At 34.2% G+C, this 25,562-nt stretch overlaps 1 protein-coding gene across 3 annotated transcripts in view; it reads right to left on the bottom strand.

Annotated features, from left to right (window-relative positions):
- The window catches only part of FBXW7 (F-box and WD repeat domain containing 7), a 175,057-nt gene that overhangs the window by 31,308 nt on the left and 118,187 nt on the right, over window positions 1-25,562 (bottom strand). The window contains exon 1 of one of the 3 annotated variants that reach the window (XM_081091976.1): window positions 286-1,074. The exons of the other annotated variants lie outside the window; for them this stretch is intronic. Within the exon in view, the coding sequence (XP_080948102.1) occupies window positions 286-546 (261 nt within the window). The 5' untranslated portion in view covers window positions 547-1,074. Of the gene's footprint in view, window positions 1-285; window positions 1,075-25,562 lie in introns of those variants that run through there. 3 annotated transcript variants of the gene reach the window in all.

Here is a 25,562-nt window from a genome sequence, read left to right as displayed (position 1 = left end):
ATTTCTAAAGTCTGAATATATTTTTAGTGAAAAATTCCCAGATTCCAATATCCATTTTCTTTTCATTTCAAGCTTTTTTACAGCTCACGTCTTTCCCTTATTTGCTTACATTCACAGTATAAAACAGACTACCAGACATCCAGCCACCCACCAAAATTAGAGGATACTGCAGCCATCTCTGATGATACAGATTTTCCTTCTCAGGCAGGCACACACACACACACACACACACACACACACACACACACACACTCATACAACACAGGAAGAAAACAGATTACTTACTTTGTAAAAAATCATTTTTAGCGTGCCGTAGAAACCCATGTTTTCTGTATTTTTCCCCTTCAGTGATTCTGTGCCCCCGTGTGTCCGGCTGCTTGGCAGTCTCTGACAATATAAACCTTTTTCAGGTAGGTATGTCACAGATTCTAATGTGGACATGCTCGGGCACGTCAGAAAAGGAAGATTAGGGAGCAGAACCGGCAACAAAACTCCACAGTACAGGCAAATGCAGCTCAGTAGCAAACCGCTCCTCGGGACACACATACATACATGCAGCTTGACTGAGGAGAACTCGAGGGAATAATGAGAGAGAACCGAGAAGATTATTGGAGGAGACTATGCCCTGTCAAAGCCTTGACTGAACAGATTCCTCCCTCAGCGGCAGAGGGATCAGATTACATCTTCCCTTGAACACAGAATGGTGCAGTCCAGGATTCAGCAATGCAGACTGCACATCAATTATATGGTGATCCGCTCCAGGGAACCCGTGAGCACACAACGCACCGAGCAGAGGGAGGATGTGGGCAGCAAAAGAGACCGCCCCCACACGGCAGCCCCCTCTACCCTTTCAAACTTTCAGGAGATTATTTTTGCATTTTGTAAAACCTGCCTTTTTGAAGAGTTTGAAAGGGCAAGCATCGTTTCCACAAATAAGTCCTTTCAGAAACATTTTGAAAATGGAACATATTTTCATCGGGTCCTCCCAGCAGAAGCCAAACAGGCTATTTTCACTAACTTATCCTATTGCAGTCCTGGCACAGACTGACCAGATTTTGCAAGTAGCTGAATGGTACAAAATGGGCAATCCCTAAGAGAGGAATATTAAATATCCTTTGGGGGATTTACAATAAAGTACACCAGTTTGGAACATATAACATTTGCAGAAAATATGCACTAAGTTATTTTTCAACATGTATACTTCTTATATTAAGATTTAATGAAAATATCACCTATGCTTTTCCATTTCATTCGTTTCAAACAGTTTTCAAGAAAATTACCACACACTTCAATAATCCTTAGTAATCATAGGAATATATTTTTAAGATTAACAAAATACTACTAAGTGTATAAAGTTTGCCTAAAGGTTAATTTCTCCAAAGGGAGTAAAAACTGTGCTCATAGGAGAGTCTTAGCCTTATTGTTAATTTAATCTTATATAAATAGGAGGCACTGAACTTCTATCTCCAAAATTATTTTGACAATATGTATTGCTTATCATTAAAAAGGCATTTTACATAATAAAGGTTCCAAAGTTTGCCTGAAGACAACCTTTTTCTTAAAATGACTACTACACAAATTTAGATATTTCATCTTGCAACTTGCTACACAACTAGCTTCAGAGGCAATTATAAGATTCCTTGGACTAGAAAGGCCCATTATTAAGGGTCTAGTTAATTAACTCCTACCCTCCCCATTAACATTCTTTATTACAAGTAAACTGTGTGCCTGTAGTTATTTAAGTACTTAGAAATTCTTCAGAAAAAAGAAATACTATTTAGACTTATTACATTTTAATGTTCTCTGCTATGGTAATAAATGACTTTTGCTAGGAAATAATTCTGAATACTGTATAAAGTAGCATCATAATTTAAAAAATAAATGTTTACCTTTATAACTAAGATATTAAGTTGTATAATGCCTTTTACTTTGTAACATAAATGAAATAATCTAAAATTTTATAAAAACATACATCTAGGATCTCCTCTTGGAAATTATATTCTAGTATATTATCTTTTTTAAAAATCTTCTACTCAGCTCTTGAATTAATCCCAATCTTCAGAAACAATACACATGTGTATCCAGAAGAAGTTAGTTTTCTAAATAAAAAATTAGCTTACTTCAAAGGGAAGTTCCTTTAAAAAAGAAAACCCCTACTCTAAGAAAATCCAACCGTTAGGAATGGACCCATAAACCCTTTTATTAGAGGTCTCAGAGAAACTCAGGATTAAAAAAAAAAAAAAAAAGTCGACCTTCCTCTTTCCTCTACCCCTTCTGGGCTATCTGAAGAAACTAATTGTAAAATGAATACCTCTAAAACCAGTGGTATCTAGCTTGTCAGAGAATAAATGGTCTACCTACCAGTCATAGTTTATGCCTTGACTTCAATTGAAATCATTTCCTATCTCTAGCTGCACTTTCCTTTTCAAATTAAGTCTACTCGGTTGAAGACACAGACCAACTTTAATAAACCAGGGACACTGTCTCAAAACTTAGGCTCTTTAAAGAACAAATACATATATTAATTTTGTATATTCAAAGAATGATCTTGGGGTTACATGATTCCTATAAAGTTACAGGAAACATGATCCCCACAAATGTATGTTTATATGTAGGTAAGTATATTCATGTTTCATTTTTGAATAGGCAAAATATTTATAAGGTTTAAAAATCAAGAAGATATATAAAATATACATTGAGAAAACTTTCTACTACCTCCCAGTTCTCACTACCATGAGAATTCCTATCTACCATGATTCTCACTTAGTAATGTTTTTTTAATTAGCTTATCCTTTAAGTGAGAATGTATAAGTACTCAAGAAGACTTTATTTTCTTAAGTATTTAAATAATTTCCTCTAATATCTTGTTTACCATGTTAATTTGAACTGTGAAGAAACAATTTGCCAAGCAAAGCTAGTCAACCAAGTCTCTAACTAGATTTCAAATTAATCGAATAAAAATGAATGATTTTTAATATTCTCTGAGATACTGTTAATGAAAATTGTGATCTACTATACTATTTTCATCCTAATCTACATATGAACACAGCAAATGAAATCATTCTCACATTCCTATTTCTGGAAGTCTTGGCTAAAATACAGATGTTTAAAACGTTATGCAGAAATTTAAATTTTTTAATAGTATGACTAAAAAAGCCTTTTTTATCTGTTTTATACCTGTGAGATAGAAACATTTTAGAACTGAGATCAGCCTATATCTATGTTAAGTTTACAAAAAAGGAAGTATTTTATGCTTTATGTCAGAAAGTTAACTAGTAAGTTCGCTGAAAAGGTTAGCTAGTCAACCATGATAGCTAAGAAAATAACTATTTGTCATCCAAAATTTCAGAATTAATTTCAATGTATTAAATATATTTTCACTGCAATATACTAAATCTTCATGTAATTTCAGCTAAGCAACACCTTTCCTTTTCTATAAAAATTATTTCTTGTGGCCGAAACCGGTTTGGCTCAGTGGATAGAGCGTCAGTCTGCGGACTGAAAGGTCCCAGGTTCGATTCCGGTCAAGGGCATGTACCTGGGTTGCGGGCACATCCCCAGTAGGGGATGTGCAGGAGGTGGCTGATCAATGTTTCTCTCTCATCGATGTTTCTAACTCTCTATCTCTCTCCCTTCCTCTCTGTAAAAAATCAATAAAATATATTTAAAAAAAATTATTTCTTGTGGTGACTAACAACTTATAAGTCTTACTGAAAATCTATTAGCAAGGGGAATCACTAACAATGAGGTCCTAAAATATAGTCTATCAGATAACTTAGATCCAATGCTCATCACATCACAACTCTAATGAGCCAGGTGTACAAGAATAGATGAGAGCAATAACTTAATTTTTAAAAATGCACAATGATATGAAGACATACTGCCCAGCATCTAAGTCTCTAGGGAAAAAAATGGCTACAGAATGACTAACCTGTGAGCTAATACAAGAGAACTGGTTTTCTGAACAATTGGTTAGGCAACAAGTTTTATAAGAGCAAGTTGTGGTTACAGGCAGAAACAAAACTAATCTACAAACAAATAGTGAGAAAAATATAAACAGTAAAAGTTTTTATCTTCAGAGAAGTATGTATTTTTACACATGGTATCAATAGAAGGAGTAATTAAGAGAGTTCTCCTCACTTTGACCCCCAGAATTCATTATTTTAATGAAAAATATATTCTTCTATAATTGCACTTATCTCATTGTCATTCTTTTTATACACCCTTCTCCCCTATTATCTACTCTTTGAAAGTTTACATCTTAAAGTATAGTAGAAAATGATACATAAATATAATTAATACTTTTGAAAAATCAGCCACATAAGCAAATACTAGCAACCATGGCATCATTTTTCTAAATATAGTATGTTATACTTAAAGTTTATCTATTAATTGATACGATAAACACTACTGGTTCTCTTTTCATTGCCTTGCTAACATTTCTTAATAGTAGAAGAATGTATTTATATTCTTATGTCAGTGATTTTTCTTTACTATTATCATGAAAACATTCTTTACTCTGATATTACACCAGGAAAACCACCTACTACAGTTAGATCCCTTGCCTTGAGCATAGAATTTAGATTAGATACGGTTCAATATTTCAACATCAAAGAAAGGAATGCCAAGCATGTTGAGGCTGAAAAACTTTTTAAAATCTCACTAACGCACTGTCATTAACTTTCTGGGATGCAACTTCTTATTAACAGGTTCATGACTGATACTGGCAAGTTAATAAGTTTATCTTATGAAAGGTATTATCAATTAAAATAGTATATATGCCCAGCATCTATATTTCCTCTAATGCAAGTGGGAGGCAGTATTGATCAATAAGCTATAGTCATTCATTAAGCACTTATTTAACACCTATTATGTGTCAGGCACAGGAAAGTATATAATTAAGAAAAAATTTTCTTCCCCTACTGAATTTATGGTGAATTTAAGACACAACAGGCAATACACACACAGATAAATATACACATATGACTCTTAGGATTCACATTAAAATCAGCTCTAAACATTTTTTGATAATAGGTAAAATGAACAAAGTGAGCCAGATTATGTTTGAAATTACCATCCAAGTAAACAAATATTGAAATATTACTGCATTAGAAAAATAATCCAAACACTAACTAGTATAAATATCTAATTTAACTTTTGTTTAACACAAATTTGTTTGAGGGAGGGGGAATGTTTATAATAATACAAGCAAATAATATAACAAAATGCTAACCTCAGAAAAGCAAAACACAAGTCAAAATTTCCTGGCTCGGATTGCTTTTAAAATTCCTTTACAATAAGTATAATTGTAGAAATGGTACAAATTTTATTTTTTTCTTAAGTTCTAAGGTATATATAACTCTTTTTACAAAAAAATGCACCTGAGGGTTGAACACAATGTGTAACATTAATTGAAGCAGTAGAAGCATTTTTCCATCCCTTCAGATTGGGCCAAATTTGTGATCTGATAAACACAAGCACCAATGTATACATCAACCAATATATTAATATTCACACTTGAGTTTGACACATAATAGAAGTTAAGAGTTCTATTTATCACAGCCACATAAGAAAACAATGAGTACATTCATTTTCCTTGCTTGTTTTCTGAAATTTATATTGTTATACAGAGCTGTCAGAGGGACTTAATACATGTATCAAAATATTCTTTAGACTACTTTAGACAGGCAACACCAGCAATTCTGCAATAATTTAGCCAAGTTAGTAGGTCAGTCTGGACTTTATCTAGGAAGCAATTAATCTTTACATCTCATGCTTCAAACCCAAAATAAACTACCAGTAAGTATCTTGAACTTGTATACAAAATTTTCCTTTCAAAATTGTATTATAAAATTTTTATAGTGACCTCTTTAGTAAAGTAACAAAAATATCATGGGAAACTATAAACAATAAGGTTGACCTTAAGAAAATTAAAACAGCAAATATAATCCAGGAAAGAACTTAATTAATACGCAGAAAGAAATCAATATTTCCTCAATGTAAGGCCTAATATCCTATTCACTCGTCTACTTTTTAAATCTAATTCCATACTTACTGCTGCTAATATGATGTTCAAATACATTTATCTGACTTGAGAAAAATTTTCTATAATTGTGGCACATCATTCTTATATTTTAGAATTAAAATAACCTCTCATTTCAAAGACTATTTAATTTTTTTAAATCAGCTATTAGTCATGATCAGAAAGTTTTGCCAAAAGAGCTAAAGACAAAGAAGTAAACAACAACAACAAAACTGTATCCCCTGAATCAACAGGAAAACATTAATAGCAGAAAATCATAGTTTAGAACCAGAAGGGATCTTGAAAATCATCTTATCTAATTTCCCTTTGTTTGTGAAATGAACATGAGCGTGGGAATCAGAGCAACCTGAGTTTAAAACCAGTTTTGTCATTATTAGAGTGTAACCTATCAGGGGTTATTTGATCTTTATGAGTTTTCTCTTATTTGTAAAAATCTACCTTTACCAACCTAACCCACAGAGTCCCTGTGAGGACATGGTAGATGCCCAACAGATATCCTACTAAGACCCTATAGAATAATAACTGTTATTAACAAGTGAGAAAGGTGAGGTAGGGAATTAAGTGTCTGGCTCAGGATTATGCAGCTGCATTAAAACCTGAGACTCAGGCCCCAAGTTCATGACTTTTAACTGATTTTCATTAGATATGTGATGGTAAAAGTTGATCCAAAAAGAATTAGACATTTCTTTTTTTTTTTTTTTTTTTAAATATATTTTATTGATTCTTTACAGAGAGGAAGAGAGAGAGACAGAGAGTTAGAAACATCGATGAGAGAGAAACATCGATCAGCTGCCTCCTGCACATCTCCCACTGGGGATATGCCCGCAACCCAGGTACATGCCCTTGACCGGAATCGAACCTGGGACCCTTCAGTCCGCAGGCCGACGCTCTATCCACTGAGCCAAACCGGTTTCGGCTATTTCTAAACAAGAAAAAAGTGCTATATTTTGCAAAAAATAATTAAATATGTGAACTACGACTAAATCTTGATTATTCAGTTCATGGAATGATTATCTAGGTCCATACTGTATAACTATGCTTCCACTACATGTGGGAAATCTGAGGCAAAGACATAATGATTGGGGGGAAAGGTGACAGAAACAGATTTAGGTTAAAAGAAAGCAATAAAATAAGAAATAATCACCTACTACATCCTAATAACTGCAAAATGCTACTGAGGACAAATAAAAACATTACAATAACCCTCCTCCCCCAAGATTCTTAAAATTCTAATAGCGAGACAAGAAACTAATTGAGGACAATATCTGACTAGACATCAAGTGACTAACTGGGTAGTGTAGGAGGTTGAAAAATAGGAAAATAATTTAAATAGTTTCAAAGATTTCATAAAAGACATGGTCTTGTTTCTAAGTTTAAGACAAAAATTTGGTAGATGTTGAAGATAAAGGAGACTGTGAACCTAAGATATATGTGGAAATGCCACAACCATTAACTTGAAGGATTAACTACATCTGCAAGGCTTCTAGCAGTCCTTAGTCTTATAAGGCTCATTCGTGGATAACCTATTTAGCTTTGTGTCTCTAAATTCAAACATTTAATATTATACTTAGAATATTCTTTAACTTACAAGTAATAGTTTCTTCAAAAGTACTTCCTGCCCTGACTCATTCTTCCATTTTAGGGCTCATATGTGTCTCTCTGTACAAGGAAAACTTCACTGTGTGGGTGTGAACATTGTTGACTTTTTAAACACTGACTAATAAGGGGTCCTTCTGTTTCAAGAGGCATTCATATTAGAAATCAAACTCACAAGCAGGATTTACTTTTGAATATGGGGAAACAGTACAAACCATGTAGGATCTTGGAAGCCATGGTCCAGAGCCTGGACTTCATTCTAAATACACTGTGGTGTCATGAGAGGATTTCTAGTACAGGAGTATTTTAACACAATATATATGTGTGTGTGTATACACATGTATACATATACATATATGTATATATACATATATATTATTTTTATATTTTCAAAAATGTATATAAAATTGAAGACCACTCACAAAGAAATTCTCACTTGCTGAAATTAGAGATACAGAGAAAAGAATACATAACTGGATTAAAACTCTTCAATTCTTTCATGTAGCAATTACTCTTCCATTTCTTTCACCATTTTTCACCTCATACTACTCTCAGTCTCAGCACCTATCTCAAAAGATTCCTAAACTTGGAAAAGGAAGAGAATTGGAATAGCAGGTTAATACTTAATCTATAACATATGCCAAGCACTGTTCTAAACTGTTTCTATCTAGTAATTCAATTCTACCAGATCATATCTCTAATTCTTTGTTTGTTAACTTTCTATGTTCCGATTTTATCATTCCACTTGATAACCTACTCTTTTTGAAAAGAGAGATTGGCCTTAGATCTCTGTAGATTGTCAATGCATCTGCCAGGCTTATTTCAGCAAATATCTATGATAGTGAAAGACATGATTACCCTGAGTTACTGGAGGTGAAAGGATTTTACCTATGGTACACTTTTCTGAACCGATTCTCTATGACCATAAAGGAATCCAGAACATAATCACAGAATCTCAAGGTTGGAAAAAGCCTTCAACTAAAGTTTAATACAGCCTCAGGTACAACTCTTAGGTTCACTCTCACTAGCTTGTTGTCATCCAGGATCCTCTTAATCTAAAATACATGTTATTCTCAACTCCACGAACTTCTATTGTTTGGCTTACTGAATTTGATAATTATGTCCAATTATAAATATCTGACTAGCAGGTTCAAACTTAGTGCATTTTAAAAAATATAACATCTCTTCTCATCTCAAGCACCTTACATACATACTAGAAGAATTCCAAATGAGAAAGGATTACTTTAAACAATATCTAAAAATTTTAGGTGTGAAACAAAAGTCTGTGGACATGAACTAATTTCACTTCTTCAATAACATTTATTAAGCAGCTATTCCATATTGGTGTTGGGCTCCTAAGAAGTATGTATCACACTTGCTTTAGAAAGTGTACATTACAGTGATTTTTAAAATCAATTCTTTACTTATTTTAGAGTAGCTTGTCTGCTCTTTAACTATTCAAGAGTTTGATGTAGCTGTCAAGTGAGTAGGGAAGAACCTAGTAGTCACGCCCCCAACACATTAAAAAAGGATTAGAAATATTCATTTTAGAAGCATCAATTTACATTTTAAAGCAATTACTGTATATATAATTTAACAAACTGCATTCCTTGTGTCAAAAGAATCAAGAATTAGATGAATAGCCTGTTTACACAATCCCCCCCACCTTTTCAGGACATTCTGAAGGACTGTGAAGACTTAGGAAGTAAAATCTGAATACAAAGAAATTACTGGAAATATGTGGGTCAAGGTAGAGTTTGTCATAATGTTGCCTGTCATGGAAATATTTTCAAAGTAACTATTAATTTGAAAAGATATTTGATCTGTAGTAGTGTTATATTTCCAGTGACTATGAGCCTAATAGATAGGAGCACTTTGATAATCTTAGCAAAACTATTGTAATACAACATTTTATTTATAAGTTCGTTTTCTTTACTAAAATGTACTTTAATATTTTAGTACATAATTTTAAAAATATTTGTATATAAATACTGGACGACTCCAAATGTTTAAAAATGAACTTTGAAAGTTTATCATATTTGATACATGACTCTAAAAAGTTATTTCCCTAGGAGGAATACCCTAACTTTCCACTAGCTGACTGAAGGCACGGTATAATTGACGGCATGATAGTAAAACAAATGTTCATTACAACTTAAGAACTGCTCTGTACATACAGCTGGCCTGTTGAGAAGTACAACATGGTGATCTGAGAACACTTTAAAAAACTAAATCTTACCATATATTTTTTCAAATGTTTTTATTGATTTGAGACAGAGGAAGGGAGAGCAACAGAGAGATGGAAACACTGATAAGAGAGAAACATGGATCAGCTGCCTCCTGCACGCCCCCAACCCCCTTACTGGGGATCAAGACCGCAACCGGGGCATGTGCCCTGACCGGAATCAACCGGTGACCTCTTGGTGCATGGGATGACACTAAACCAACTGAGCCACATTGGCCAGGCTGAAAATAATGTTTTTATTGAGTCTGAAAATATTTTAGAAACTGAAAATATTTTTATTGAGTCAATGAATATTGACTTCTACAACCCCCCCCCCCCCACAAAAGCCCACGAGGAATAGCTTATTTAACTTTAGAAAAGAATACAGAGTCAAAGCTAGCATAAAAGGTGCTGAACTTTATTCTTAAATTTGAAATACTTTGGTTAGCCCTTGGGACACACACACACACACACACACACACACACACCCCTCTTCATTTTAAGCCTTTCCTTTAAAGTTATTATATCAAGAGACTAAGTAACATATTTTTCAAGAGATGTAAAATGAAGACATGTTAGTCATTATGATCACAATGCAAACAACAAAAATTAAAATTATATTTTCTAAGGAATTTTTACTCAACTAGCTTTATTAAACAATTACAATAAATAGATTTTGTTAGGCCAAGATGTCATTTATTGCCCACTAATTCATTTCTTTTCAAAGAATTTAACTTTATAATTTCATTGTATTTGTTTTTTTTTTAATATATTTTATTGATTTTTTACAGAGAGGAAGGGAGAGAGATAGTTAGAAACATCGATGAGAGAGAAACATCGATCAGCTGCCTCCTGCACATCTACTGGGGATATGCCCGCAACCCAGGTACATGCCCTTCACCGGAATCGAACCTGGGACCTTTCAGTCTGCAGGCCGATGCTCTATCCACTGAGCCAAACCGGTTTCGGCCATTGTATTTGTTTATAGATAGGTACCATAGGAAATTATTGTGAGAAAAAATTATGGTGAGCCTCTAACCCCAATTTCCACCATAATATTATCAGTCTCATCCAATGAATCCTATGTGTTATACAATGGTTCTCTATTTTCTAAACAACAAAACAAGGAGGTGTGTGTGTGTGGCAGGGGGGGACTAAATAGTGATTCAAACATTTTATTTTTATAGATCTAGATCCATCACATTCAAGAAATATTTAGGCAGGGTTACACTAAGCAAAAAAAAGGTTGTAAAATTGAGCAAGATGTAGTCTCTATCCTGGAAGAACTCCCAATTCAGGAGAAAGAACAGACGAGTCAATAAAAAATGACAAATCAATATAATTGATAAATGAAACTGCTCAATTTTTATGGCAATGCATAGAGTTGGAAAGAGTAAGAGATAAATATTTTTAGGAAATGCACATGGCAATACTTTAAACCAAAATAATAAAGGAAAAATAAATACTAGATTTTAATCTGTCTTGAGTGCTTCTTCAGTACCTACTATCAAAGATAGTATAAACTAAAGAAAACTTACTATATGCTAGGCACTTTTCTATGTGCTTTATTTATATTAACTCATTAACACTGCATTATATTATCTAATTAAAATTCAATGAAACCCTGTGAAGTAGGTACTATTATTATCCCGCTTTAGAGATGAAAAAAACAGGCACAGAGAGTTTAAGTCTCCAAGGTCACATAACTATTAAATATTGGAGTTAGGATTTAAATACAGGCAGATTTTGGTCTCTAGTCTATAGAAAATGAAATAAGTTTTTCCACATACACAGCAAGAAGTATTGGTAGTTAAGAAATCTCTAGGATACTTCCTGAGCTATTTCAATGTGCAAATGTGTGATGTGTGGGATGAAATATATATCAGAGTCACAGAAGACACAAAGAAAGAAGAGACAAATTAGGCAACTAATTGTGTACTCTGATACACTTCTGGGAATTTACCAAAAGCTACTTGACAAAGAATTAATTCACCACTGCCAATATTTCCTTGGTGAAGAACTGATCCCGTCATCTTTGACATTATATAAGCTAAATTAAGTGACCAGTAGACACAGTGAAAGGTGTTCACGACAATACGTGATTTTGCTTCCTTTTCCTAAATCCATAAGAACTTCTAATCCTATCTTCACTCCTTTATGCCCTATGCTTTATTTCCCTAAAACATAAGATGACAAAAACAAACAAACACAAAAAAACACCTGAGAACAGAATACACCAAAACAGCTCCATTGGAATGTCCTTTCGAAGGAACTAATAGCTCTTTCACCCTCACCAAAATTATCTGAACACTACAGAAAACTGGTAATAACGTTTACTTAAAAAATTGTTTCAAATGTTCTTTGTTGTTTACTCCAACCCAAATATACTTGCCAGGAAATTATGACTTCTACTTCATTTTGAATTTTTAAGTTTAGTATACAGCCTAAAAATACTTATTAACCAAGTAGTGTGTGTGAGTCTATGTATGTATGTACTTATATGTGTGTGTGTAAAGAACATCCTCTTTAATATGTAGGTATCACTTGATACAGTTTCTTAATGTCACCACATATGACCTTTTCTAAAAGCCAATCCATCTTTAATATATGTCAATTTGATCCGTGTGTGGTTATTACTTCCTAGCAGTAAATATCATATTGATACGTGCATATTTCTATCCTACACTTTATTGTTTCAACTATCTCTAATTATCTTTATTCTACCTAGGATACATAATCATAACAAATGTAGATTTATATGGTTATTTTAATCTCCCACGGACACTCACTCATTCAATAACATTTATTTGGGTGCCTATTATACATAAGCTAAATTAAGTGTGGTCTTTGCTTCATGGCTGGAGTTTATAGTGTAGTAGGGGAGAAAGGTAATGAAGCAATTAAAACAAAGCAAAACTGAAACTATGGCAAATGCTACAGTGTTAGAAAAGTGCACAAAGTTAAAGTGTTGATTAGTCTGCAGGTTCAGAAGCCTTTTTTCTCTAAAGGAATGGCTAAGCTGTTTTGGGATGGAGGAGGGGGCACCACTGAGGCTGCTTGCTCAGAATAAAAGTACTTTGACAGGCGTAAGACAAGGCTAGGGAAGTAGGCAAGGGCCAGATTATGCAAGAGCTCCTAAGGGGTTTTGGTCTTTACCATAAGAGTAATGAAAAGCTAATGTAGGATGTTAGCCAAAGGAAGGACACGATCAGATAAACCTCTTGAAAAATCATTCTGAATATAATGTTAAAAACAGAATGGACGTGAGAGTGGATGTGGAGCAACTGTGTGAGGAAGTTATTCCACTAGACCAGGCAGGAGGCAATGCTGGCTTGGACTCTCATGGCACAACAGAGATGGATAGAAGTGAACAGTTGACAAATGAGAGCATACAGCTGATAGCACTTGGTGAGAGATTGGTCATGGGAAGAAGTAAAGGAGAGGGAGTTGATCAAAGATGACACCAAGGTTTTCTTATGCAACTGCATGGAAGACGACAGAGGCTACTAGTACTGGACAAGAGTTGTGTTGTGCTTCTTTTCAGGTGTAGAGAGGCTCACAAGTTCCATTTTTGGCCATTTTTGGTCATATTTGGTTAGAGGTGTATTTGAGACGTCCAGGTGAGGATATTATACTTCAACTAGCTCTGGAGCTCAGAAGAAATGTCTGCATTGGAGATGAAAACATGGGAATCACCTCTGTATAGGCCATCTCCAATTTCCTTCATAGAGCCACCTCCTCCCCATTCTTACGGTGTTGATCACAGTGCTCAGATCCCCCGTCACAGTCTATCTGCACATGTCTATCTTCCCCATTAGACTACTAGCTCAAGCTCCGTGAATACAGTGACCACTTCTATTTTGATTCTTGTCGTACCTCAGCTTCTTCCATAGTTCCTGCACATATCAGGGTATCAATAAATAATATCCTATATAATAAAAGGCTAATACGCAAATAGACCAAACTGCAGAACAACCAGAACAACTGAACAACCGGTCGCTGTGATGTGCGCTGACCAACAGGGGGCTTGTGTGGAACATGGCAGGCGTTGGCCATGGCAGGCTGGTGGAACAGGTGAGTGGAGATGCCAGACCAAGGCAGGGCACCGGTCAATGTCATCAGGACGAGACTCTGGTGTTTACTGAAAATTCTTTGCTCCTGCACACGGCGGTCCCGCCTGGTGTTTGCACCTGCTGCCAGCACCAGCACCGCTCACACCTGCTGCTGGCGCCAGAGCCACTGCTCGCACCCACTGTCAGTGCCGGCCCTGCTCACATCAGCAGCTGGTGCCAGAGCCGCCCCTCACACCTGCTGCCAGCACCCAGCGCCTGTTCTGATCGCTTGGCGCCATCAGCGGGTGCGAGCAGAGGCTGCTGGCCCCAATCACCCCTGAGAGCTTCTCCACCTCCCCCCTGCTCCTGAGGGGTGATTGGGGCAGCAGCCACCGCTAGTACCCCCTGACAGCACCGAGTAATTGGGTCCGGCACCGGGTGCTGGCAGCGGGTGCGAACAGCAGCTCTGCTGCGGTCAGTGGGTGTGAGTGGGCTGGCGCTGTCAGTGCATGGGAGCGGCAGCAGCAGGAGTGGGGCTGCCAGCAGAGAGGGAACCGGGGGCCGTGGCAGGAGGGGCCAGGCAGGGGCACAGAGGATGGGCCGAGACCTACCCCTGTGCCCACCGCAGCCTCACAGGCCACAGTTCCTTTCAAGGTGCACAAATTTGTGCACTGGGCCCCTAGTTTATGATATAATTAGCAATGAAAGACATACTCTAATCAACAATGACAGAACTATAAAAAAAATAACTGAAATACTATTTTCAGCCTAATTTGAAAGACTTGTTATTTTCGGAATAAGGTAAGGTAATGGAAGTAGAAAATGGAGAAAAATACATTTTATATCATTTAGTATTAATGTATCACATATAGTATTTATAATATTTTATACATTTTCCCTTCAGGGGAAAGTAATAAAATTTTCTAGATATTTATCAGTTACACAATTGAAGTATAAATTTAATGGGAAGAAAACACAATTTGATATGCAATGAAAATGCAATTATCTTTGTTATTAAAAGAAGCTCATTTAGAACTTCCTGTATCTTTAAAAATGCCCAACAGAATACAAACTTTTACTATTATAAGAAATAAAAAGTTTTAACAACACTTAATGTACATTGTTTCCCACAGATCTTAAAGTAGTATTATATTTATTTGCAGGCATTAAGCTAAAAGATAGCATTTTTGCACCTCGTTTTTATTGACAAGAAAGTTTTTGAGAATTACCAAAAGCATTATAACTAATTCCAGCTAAACAAAAACACCTTTTAATTTCTATAAACAGAATAACAGGCTGAGTTCCATTTCTATTAAAATTAAATTGAATACTGCATATCTTACATATAATTGCCTAGCTTTATTTTACTTTAGCTGTTTTTTATCACCATATTTTATTTTTTTAATATATTTTATTAATATTTTTTACAGAGAGGAAGGGAGAGGGATAGAGAGAAACTTCGATGAAAGAGAAATACCAATCAGTTGCCTCCTGCACACCCCCTACTGGGGAAGTGCCCACAACCAAGGTACATGCCCTTGACTGGAATCGAACCTGGGACCCTTCAGTCCACAGGCTGACGCTCTATCCACTGAGCCAAACCAGTTAGGGCTATCACCATATTTTAGTGAGACAGAATGTATCAAGAAACACTGCACTTATTGAAAAGGGTCAAAAGGGCTAAGATCCCACTGAAATACCTTTTTTAAAAAATTATTGATAGTTATTTCAATTACTACACTCATTTTGGTTTGGCGAATATGAAAAAACTGTGTAAGTAATAATTTTAACAAATAATTTTAACACTTTGGGCATACCATTCACTTCTAACTTTGAATGCAGACAGAACATACCTCATCTTAATCTTCAAAGTGGTCAACACTGTACATATAGATTTCAAAATTATCTTTAGCTTTCAACCTCTAATACACATTGTAATGTTATATATCCAAGCTGAAGAATGTTATTACATTGCCAAAAGCATATACATTTTTGTATATAGACATAGTCTGGAAATTTTAAGCAAATATATTGAAGACTATAAAATACAGTGCAAGATTATGAAAGATGCAAACTAACAGTACTGATGCTTTTAAATTATATTAAAGAGAAACAAAATACATTAAAATAAAAAAGGAAAAACTGATAAAAAATTTCTGGAAGAGGTTGTGGTTGTTCATTTATTACTTTTCTGTATTAGAGTTAATTAATATTCTAAAAAGGTCTACAAAGGCTGAATAACCTCTTAAGCTCTGAATTCATGGCACTGACCTTAGACTTTCTCAGAATGATTTTTAATGCACTCTGTTATTAGTAAAACCTGTTCAAACACATGCCCCATCTGCCAGCACCCCATCTGCAAGAGAGTTTCTTATTTTTGTAGACAGCACAACTTCTGCCTGTTTCCTTCTCTTCTCTACATACCAGCTGTATGGTAATGAGTATGGGCAGCTGAAAATACTGCATGATAACAACGCTAATATGAAAATGGCAGAACAAGAGTTCCCCTTCAATGAGTCACTTGGCAGCATGAACATAGCAGATAAGCTAATAAACAGAAGTGGGGGCGGGGGGGGGAAGAATTTTATTTGTGTGTATTGGGGGGAATGTCCTTATGAGAGTGTATGTATTAAATATGGGGTTTCCACATAATTAAAAATAAAAAGTAGCAGAGGGTAAAAAAAATAATCTAAATTTCTACGTACTTTTGTTAAAAATTGTGAATCAATTCTTTAAATGTTTTTTAAATCTCAATTCTTATATAGTGATGCTATATCAAGTACCATTTTGACAAGCTAATTTTCTTTTTTTTTTTAAAAAAATATATTTTATTGATTTTCTTACAGAGAGGAAGGGAGAGAGATAGAGAGTTAGAAACATCGATGAGAGAGAAACATCGATCAGCTGCCTCCTGCACATCTCCCACTGGGGATGTGCCCGCAACCCAGGTACATGCCCCTGACCGGAATCGAACCCGGGACCTTTCAGTCCGCAGGCCGACGCTCTATCCACTGAGCCAAACCGGTTTCGGCAAGCTAATTTTCAAAGATGTTAACAATTATGTTCTATTTCCTAACTAACTTATTTGGGGCCTTTAGGGAAAGAATAGGAGTCAGAACTTAAAATCATAATGGTAACTATTTGTTAGACTTTTAACAACTATTTGCTAGACGTTTTAGATAATCTGTGAATCAATAAATTCTATGTTTTTAAATCCTATACAGCAATTTAAATTTTTAATTTAATGGTATTTGAAGCCAGCACATTTATTCTGAACATCAGAGAAACTCCAACAAAATACTAAGGTGGCACATGTTACCTTCTTAATTGAGGAAGACATAATGGGGTTAATTTTTCCATATGTGATAGTCATGATGAATTAATCTACATCACGTAAGTAGAACGAAATCACATTAATTTTTTATGTGCAGTATCTTTCCATTTAGAGATGAACAGTCATTTAGGAAATAGCTTAAGAAAAAGGACATTCAAAATTGATGCTGTATATTTTCACAATTTGAAGACACTAAAATTGAAAAAATATTGAAAATACTAATCGTAGGTAGGTAAAAGAAATAAGTACCAATATATCAAAAGAATTAATTATAATTTTTACCAATACATCTTCAAAAAGTGTTATGTGAGCTTCATAACAGTTATTAAGTTCTTATTACATAACTGTACTTTCTATAGGTTATTTCACTGTGTCCTCACAACAACCCTACAACGTAGATACTATTATCTCTACTTTACAGATGAAGGTAAGTAAGTGGTGGAGCTAAGAACCTGACCCCAGGTCTAATTGGTTCTATCACCCATGCTCTTAAGCACTCTGCTTCTGAAAGAAACTCCAGCAGGGCAAGGATGTGGGTCTGTTTCTTCTCTGTTGTACTCCAAATGCCTAAAGCCATTCTTGACTCATTGGAGATGTTGAAGAGACTGCATGAATAGATGGAAGAGATAACTATTCAGTTGTTTTCCTTTAAATGTAAATCACTTTCAGTGAAAAAAAAAATCTACTATACAGTTTGTAATAACCCTAATTGTTTTAATATTGAAAAAAAATACTGATTAAAAATTTTAAAATTAGACTGCTTAGTAACCTAAGTTTTGTTCACCTCTCAGTTTGAAAAATTAAGACTTTATTTTTTAAAATTCACATAATTAAACATTCATTTTGAAAGGGTGGTACAGAATTAATAAGAACAAAAGTGCACTGATTTTAGTATTTTACATATTTTCACGGATTGACTTGTCCTCATTTTTACTGTTTAAATATAAAAATGCAGTTTTCTGTTAAAAAGTTTAATGCATTCCTTGAATTCAAATATAAATCAAGGCCACGAGCTTCCCTAACATCAAATCTTTTGTATAAAATATATGAGAATAACGAATAATTCCAACTTAATTTAATAGTGCCAATTATCCTTTAAAAAGACATACAGTTGCATTTTCTCAGAAGAGCAAACTTTTAACAACACTTACGGATTTAAAAGAATTCAGACAAGATTTACAAAAACAGTCCTATACTGCCCCTACATGTTCAAACTCATAGTAACAATGACATTTTACTATTAAATTCTAAAGTGATAATGTAGAGATTTCTGTGGATTACTGATAAGCTGTTTAAGCTTAAATTCTTCCCAAGTGAACTATATGAAATCACCCACACATAAAAATGTAATTAAATATAGGAATAAGCCATAAGTTTCAATTTTCATTTTCAATACTAGCAACGAGAAGAAATTTAAGAGGATTTCCTCCAACATTATCATATTATTTTTTTCTCTCAAAACCAATTTCCTCATCATTACATGAAGATAACATACAATAACCATAAACAAATGGCTGACCAGCCATGTCTCTTTGGGTTAATATTAATGCATTAATGTCTGAGAAATACTTACTGTTGATTGTTTCCCTCCTAGAACTAAATAAATGTCAATAAAGTTTGTAAACACACACATAAGCACTTACATATATAGACACTACAAAAGCCACAAGAGAAACCTTTATTAAAATAATATCAAATTTAATTTTAAAAAATTTTTCTTTGATTATTTTACCTTTCACATTTTAGGAATAAAACATTACATATGCAAATAAAGAGTTGTGCTGCATCAATAGGTACTTGTAAAAGGAAATAACTGAATTGTAGTTTCTAACATTAGGAGTGTCATTGGCTTTACCACAAATGGTAGTCCAACTGTTATTATTTCTACAGTAAAATTTACATATTTACAAATCTTAAATTAGATCTATCATTATTTATCTACCATAAATTATACCTATCATTATTTAACTGGTTCATATGTGAGACACAAATTAACTTATACAACTTTCCACAAGTCAGGGATAGGGTCAAAAACTTCAACTGTGGCCCAGGAACAATCCAGAAAGAGATCACAGTGGTAAGCCTGATGGGATATTAAAGATTGAAGCTTCCTTGCAAGAACATAAAAAATGGAATAAGATGGAATAATATTTAATCTATCAGCCTCAAAATAATATTATATACAGAATATGACCTAACAATATTTGAAAGCAAGTAGATTATACATTTCATACCAATATAATCCTACCAATTCAGGGAAAGAGTATGTCTGTGTATGTTTGCACATGTATGTGGATATCCATATATACATATGGAGCAACTACTACACAAATGATCATCTGCTGACTTAGAAATGAAAAGTGCATAATTGAAAAAAGGAGTCTGGTGATACACTATACTGGAGCAGACCAAACATGCTGCCCATGCCGACAGAATTCTGAGTCACTAAAATGTTAAAGTATATCAAAGGTAGGATTTTTTTTCCTGCTTTGTTCACTAATGCAACTCAAGTACCTAGACCTATTCCTAGCAATTAGCAGATATTTATTTGTTGAATGAATGAAGAATCAATGTTCCTCTGGTTTTGATATGTGACCAAGAATGGGGATAATGAGCGAAGTCTCTCAGGGAGAGAAAAGCATCCGTATCCTTCTTAAGGGAAGGTTTTACCTTACTCATCTTTGTTACACTAGCAACACACACAGGGAGTATACCTAATATCTATTAGCAGAATTAAAATTAATTTAGTGGTGTTAATTTTCCATGGAAATACTGGGAGAAATAAAAACATGGCCAGGGATCCCATTCCTCATTTTAAGTGTAAATATGCTAGTATGAATTAGATTATATGGAGCTGCCTATAACTAGGTTAACACACTTTAGGTATTCATTTATATAATGTATGGTTTTTTTTTAAAGCATTTCGATATGCATGTACTCGGAGACTTAAGATAAGACTTAGACTACTTTGACATTTCAAAGTGTACTCCACTTTTCATGTGGGTGATAGCTGTAAAACTCAAAGGTCTGTGGAGTTATTTCCACAACTTTAGAGAAAACTGTGTTTCTGACTTCAGAACTTTTTTGAGTTTAGAAAGTAATATGGTTCAAGTAGAGTGCACTATAGAACATTCCCAGTACATTAAACATTAATATTTTCACAGCAAAATGTAAGCATATTCAGATAAATAATAAAAGTGGCTTTTTTTTTGTCTCAGTTAGGGTCAGATCTGGCTAACTTTAAAAAATTTATTTAGTTCTCAGGACTTTTTGAATTTGTGGTCTGCACACAAGTAACTGAATTTATTATTTCATATTTGTTTACCTTGCCAGAAGCTAGGTTTCTTTTTAACATATTTTGCATCTGTCTCCCACAAGTCTTAATATTGTTAGTTTCTGTAAAACGTAACTTACAAACTTAAATAGCCTTGCCCTGTGATGTTAAAATTACTAAACTATTTGTACAGATTGTTATCTATCAACAAAGGGATAATAATTCATGTCAGTTATTTCTATGATGTAGTTGTAGATTTATAAATCATTCTATAATTTGTTTCATATTCATATCTGACAACTGAGGCACAGTCTAATTATTATCTGATGGCAAAAACAACTAAGATAGCAACGTTATCAGTAATTAGATATTGAGGCCATCATAAATTGTGGTAGCGAAGTGAGGATTCCATATTTAAAGACACAGTGTTACATGACAAGTTAACTCTTAAAACATCTGGTAACTAAGGATCGGTTTACTCAACAAATGCTTACCCAGGCCAGTATAGTAAGCAGTGCTCATGATGCTGGAGCCAGATGCCCAACTTAGAATCTTAGCTCCATCACTTACTAGCTTTGGCAACTTATTTAACCTTCCTATGCCTCATATTCCTCATCTGTAAAATAGGTTATTTTAAGGGCAGAATAAGTTCATTTGTATAAGTACTTAGAATAGTGCCTCCCTTGCATCCCAAGTTAGACTACACTATTATCCTATTTTATAGTCAACAAAATGTTAGCATTAACAGTTACTTTTCTGTTCCCTTAAATTAGAATCCAAGCTCGCTATTATATTCACAGGTTCTAGAAAAGTTCCCAATTTTGTTCTAAGTGCTTGATACATATTTTTGGACTGATATTAATATTTATACATTCCATGCCAAGTTGTAAGTGAATAATTTGCAGTATAATTAACATGAAAACACAAGCTATGAGCCCAAGTTCCTTCTGTCCATCATTTCTCTGATTATCTGGTTAGCAAGCATCCTTCATGTTACTGCGAAGCTTTTCCCCAGCCATTTGCACTGAGACTTTGGGGGACCTGCTCATGCTCCCACCAGTACTTAGTACATAGGCCCATTTAAGCAAGCATCCTTTTGTACTGTAAGGATTTATTTATGATTTTACCCTAGACTATAAAATGCTTAAAACAATGTGAGTTTTCCCTTCTTGCATATCCACAGATAGAGGGGATGAAAAATCATCTCCTTTTTATTTATAAGCAATGCCTTCCACAGTGAGGAGAATAAGGCTGCAAGAAACTTACCATTTACATTATGTTTGCGCATGTTTCTGCATGAGGCATGAAACATTCTTAAGAAGAAAAAGACTGATAGGATCTAATTAATTAATTCCTTTATTGATAAAATAAGTAGTGACAATAAAGGATAGTAAATGATCTGAAAATGCCAATTTTCCCCAAAGTTCTGATGGAATATATGTGTAGGAAAAAAACTTAGGAAGTTACATTTTTTAAAAATCTGCCACCCCATTGAAATTTCTCTCCAAGCTTGCTCATACCATCATCTTGTTCTTCCTACTTGCCAAAATATTGTAATAATCCTTCTTTATTTCAGCATTTTCTGACATTTGGGGGCTATTGGAGACACTCAAAAGTACCACCTAAATGACTACATCTTATGTTTGTTTCTCCTTCGTTTTCAAAATTGGTAAGTAGTAATTACTTTTAAAATTAAATGTCAAAATGTATCTGAGTTTAGTTAAATTTAGAAAAGAAAATATTGAAAATCACAGCTGCACAGTCATTTTAAAACATTTAGTAAACAAAAATATGCCATAGTTTTACAGTGCAAAAAACTCCTTAAAGAATTTTTTGAGTTTAACACACACTACAATGAACTGATAATACAAATATTTACACTCACTTTTCTCTTCGTATCACTGGAAGTATTAAAAGATATTAAATTCTTTGAGTTTACAGCCTAATTGAGACAGGTTTGAAGCTGTCAAATAACACCATTGAGCAGTACATATATGCTTAAGGGCCAAAGATAATGGCAACAATGACAGTATGTTCCACTAATGAATGACAACAACGGTGGATGCAATCAGTGCCAGGAGAAAGGTTCCAACAGAGAGGGAAGCTAGACTGTGAAGTCATGGAAAAGTCTGGAGAGATAGAAGTACAAATGTAACTGTGGATACTGAATAGACTAGCATGAGGGAAGGAAAGCACGATACTGGCTTTTTAAAGGTTTCATTTTTCTATATGTTAAAAAAATACACCTAATATTTCTACGTGGCTAAGATGTTGAGTTTCATGAAATGTCTTTCAGGCATCAAGACATTTTAGAAGAGCAGACGTGCTACAACTACTTTAAATGAGTATTAATCATGGCTAGAATTAAAAAAAAAAAAAAAAGAAAAAAAAAAAAAAGGGCAAACCGGGATTGGGTCTAGAGGCAAAACTATGTCAGAAATGTAAGACTAAGTAGTAGTGCTGTAAGAAAAGGCAAGTATTCCTGGCAGCTGCTCTTAATAGCATGAGAAGTACTCTTGTAGTAGGGATTATTAATAGCAATATGCTTTGGGAGAGGCTGTCATTTACACTTACAACTATCACACTAAAACCTAGAAATATAAAAGAATAAACTAAGGTGAAAATAAAATTTGAGATAATCATAAGACTTACACTAAAAATAATGTATTAAATAAATGATAAATCATGAAACTATGCATGTGGGTCATCTTTTTAGATGAAAACACATAGTTTTAAAACTATGGGAAGAGTAGAAGAAAATTATAGTTAAAAATAACAGGTGGCAGGTCTATGCTAAATATTATTTGCTAGAAAGAATAAAAAAATAAAATCATCATAAGCAACAAATAATTTATCTATTTTTCTCATGAAGCTTTAAGTATAAACACATATCATTATTTTCTAACAATGAAAAAAAATTTCCTCTGATGGAAAATGATAATGTATAGACTGAGTAAAATCTACAAAACTTTGCCATGGTAGCAGAACTTGGCTTAGAATATGATTTCTTTCTCTTTAAGCAACATTAGAAGTCCCCCATGCTGGTTTTGAATTGGTAAAATCTTTCTGGAAAACAATTTGGCAGTATTTAACAAGAATAAAAAAGTTCATAATTCTTGACCCAATAATTCTACTTGTAGATATCTGTGTATAGAGATATTACAGATTTATATATAAAAGAGTTCAAAGCAGGTCAATGCCCAAATCAACAATAGTAGGAAAATTATGATACATTAACATGGCAGATTATGCACATCTGAGTAACAGCCATAAGGAACCATCAGCAATATCTTAAAAAATGAATTGAAGTACCAATTTTGCTTTTTTTTTTCAAAAAAAGTATTTACTTTAAATTGTTATTGAGCCCAGCTGGTGTGGTTCAGTCATTTAGCGAAGACATCATCGTTGAGTGATGACCTATGAACCAGGAGGTCAGGGTTCAATTCCTATTCAGGGCACATGCCCAGATTTCAGGCTCGATTCCCAATAGAGGGCATGCAGGAGGCAGCTGATCAATGATTCTCTTTCATCATTGATGTTTCTATCTCTCCCTCTCCCTCTCTGAAATCAATAAACATCCATTTTCAAAAAAAAAATTGTTATTGAGGTTATTTCTGAGCAGTGGAATTACTGATAATTTAGAAAATTGTAAAGAAAATTTTTTCTAAATTTACATATTGAGCATTTCTTAGGTTTATCAAGAGAAGTGAAAGATATTAATTATTGGAAGACAATAAAATTCCTTTTATCACCATTCAACTCCGAAAAGTTGAGGAATTAAAATTTATTAAATTCAGGAGGGTAATAACTCACAAATTTGCTGTACCAACAGAGCTTATGATAATCTACTTTTGGGCTACATACAAAATTTTCATACAAAAAACATTTTATCATAAATAAATAGAGATGCTGTTTTCTGAAACAAAGGTAATACAACTGTTTGATTAAACTGACACCTTTGTTGAAATATACTAATGGGCTCAACAACAGTCTATTAAAGGAGCATAACAGATTAAAATGAACTAAGCTTGAACTAACTGAAGATTATACATACAAAAACTAATGCATGAATGAGATTAAGATTTTGAATACAGGTTTGTCTATTGTCACCATCACTGACTAAATGAACTAAATTAACTAACTAAATGAACATAACAGATTAAAGTGAACTAAGCTTGAACTGAAGATTATACATACAAAAACCAATGCATGAATGCGATTAAGATTTTGAATACAGGTTTGTCTACTGTCACCATCACTGAGTAAACAATGAAGAAAAAACTAAAGTCAGAAGAGTACAAGCTAAGAGAGGTATAATATTGTTTTTACTTTTTGTCACCATTATCATAAATACTAATTGAGCAAACTGATGAGAATGATACCTCACTGCATGCATGGTTAAGGGTTCATCTGTCGGACACTGTTCTCAGTTGTTGCGTGCCTCACACAGACCCTGAAGTATGACAAAGACTCGTTCCTTCACCAAGCTCTAGTCAAGGCTCCTCTGATTTATTTTTCAAGAAGCCCTGTCCTTCAGCATGTTCTCAAGAGCCAAATTTTACAAAGAATCCTACTAAGTCAGTTTAACCAGAATCTCCGAACCTTGATATCTGACCAACCTCCTTACTAGATCACCCTCCATATCTGCTGGGTTCCTCATCCTCCATCATCCTGCAGGTGATGTCTAACCACTTTTGGTTGAGATGATGTAGCCAGAATTCCCTGATGTTTGCTCTTAGCAATTTTCCATCCACTAACTCACCCTGTTCCTTGGCTATAAATTCTCGCTTTTCTTTGCTGTATTTGGAGTTGAATCCAATCTCTCTTTTCTATCACCAAAACTCCTTTTAGTAATCTCTATGTATGGCAATAGTTCCCTAAATAAAGTCTGTCTTAAGCAAGTGTCATGAGTCATTTTTTCTTTAACCGGTTTCATACCCCAGCTTACAAAAAAACAAACACGCATACTATTAAATATTTCCAGTTTTTTTTATAATTATTGCATAATCTGTGGAGTAACTTTATAAGTGAAACATCTT

The sequence above is a fragment of the Myotis nattereri genome, assembly GCF_964212035.1.
Source record: "Myotis nattereri genome assembly, chromosome: 5".
NCBI lineage: Eukaryota > Metazoa > Chordata > Mammalia > Chiroptera > Vespertilionidae > Myotis > Myotis nattereri.
This window is presented reverse-complemented; position numbering and strand designations above follow the sequence as displayed.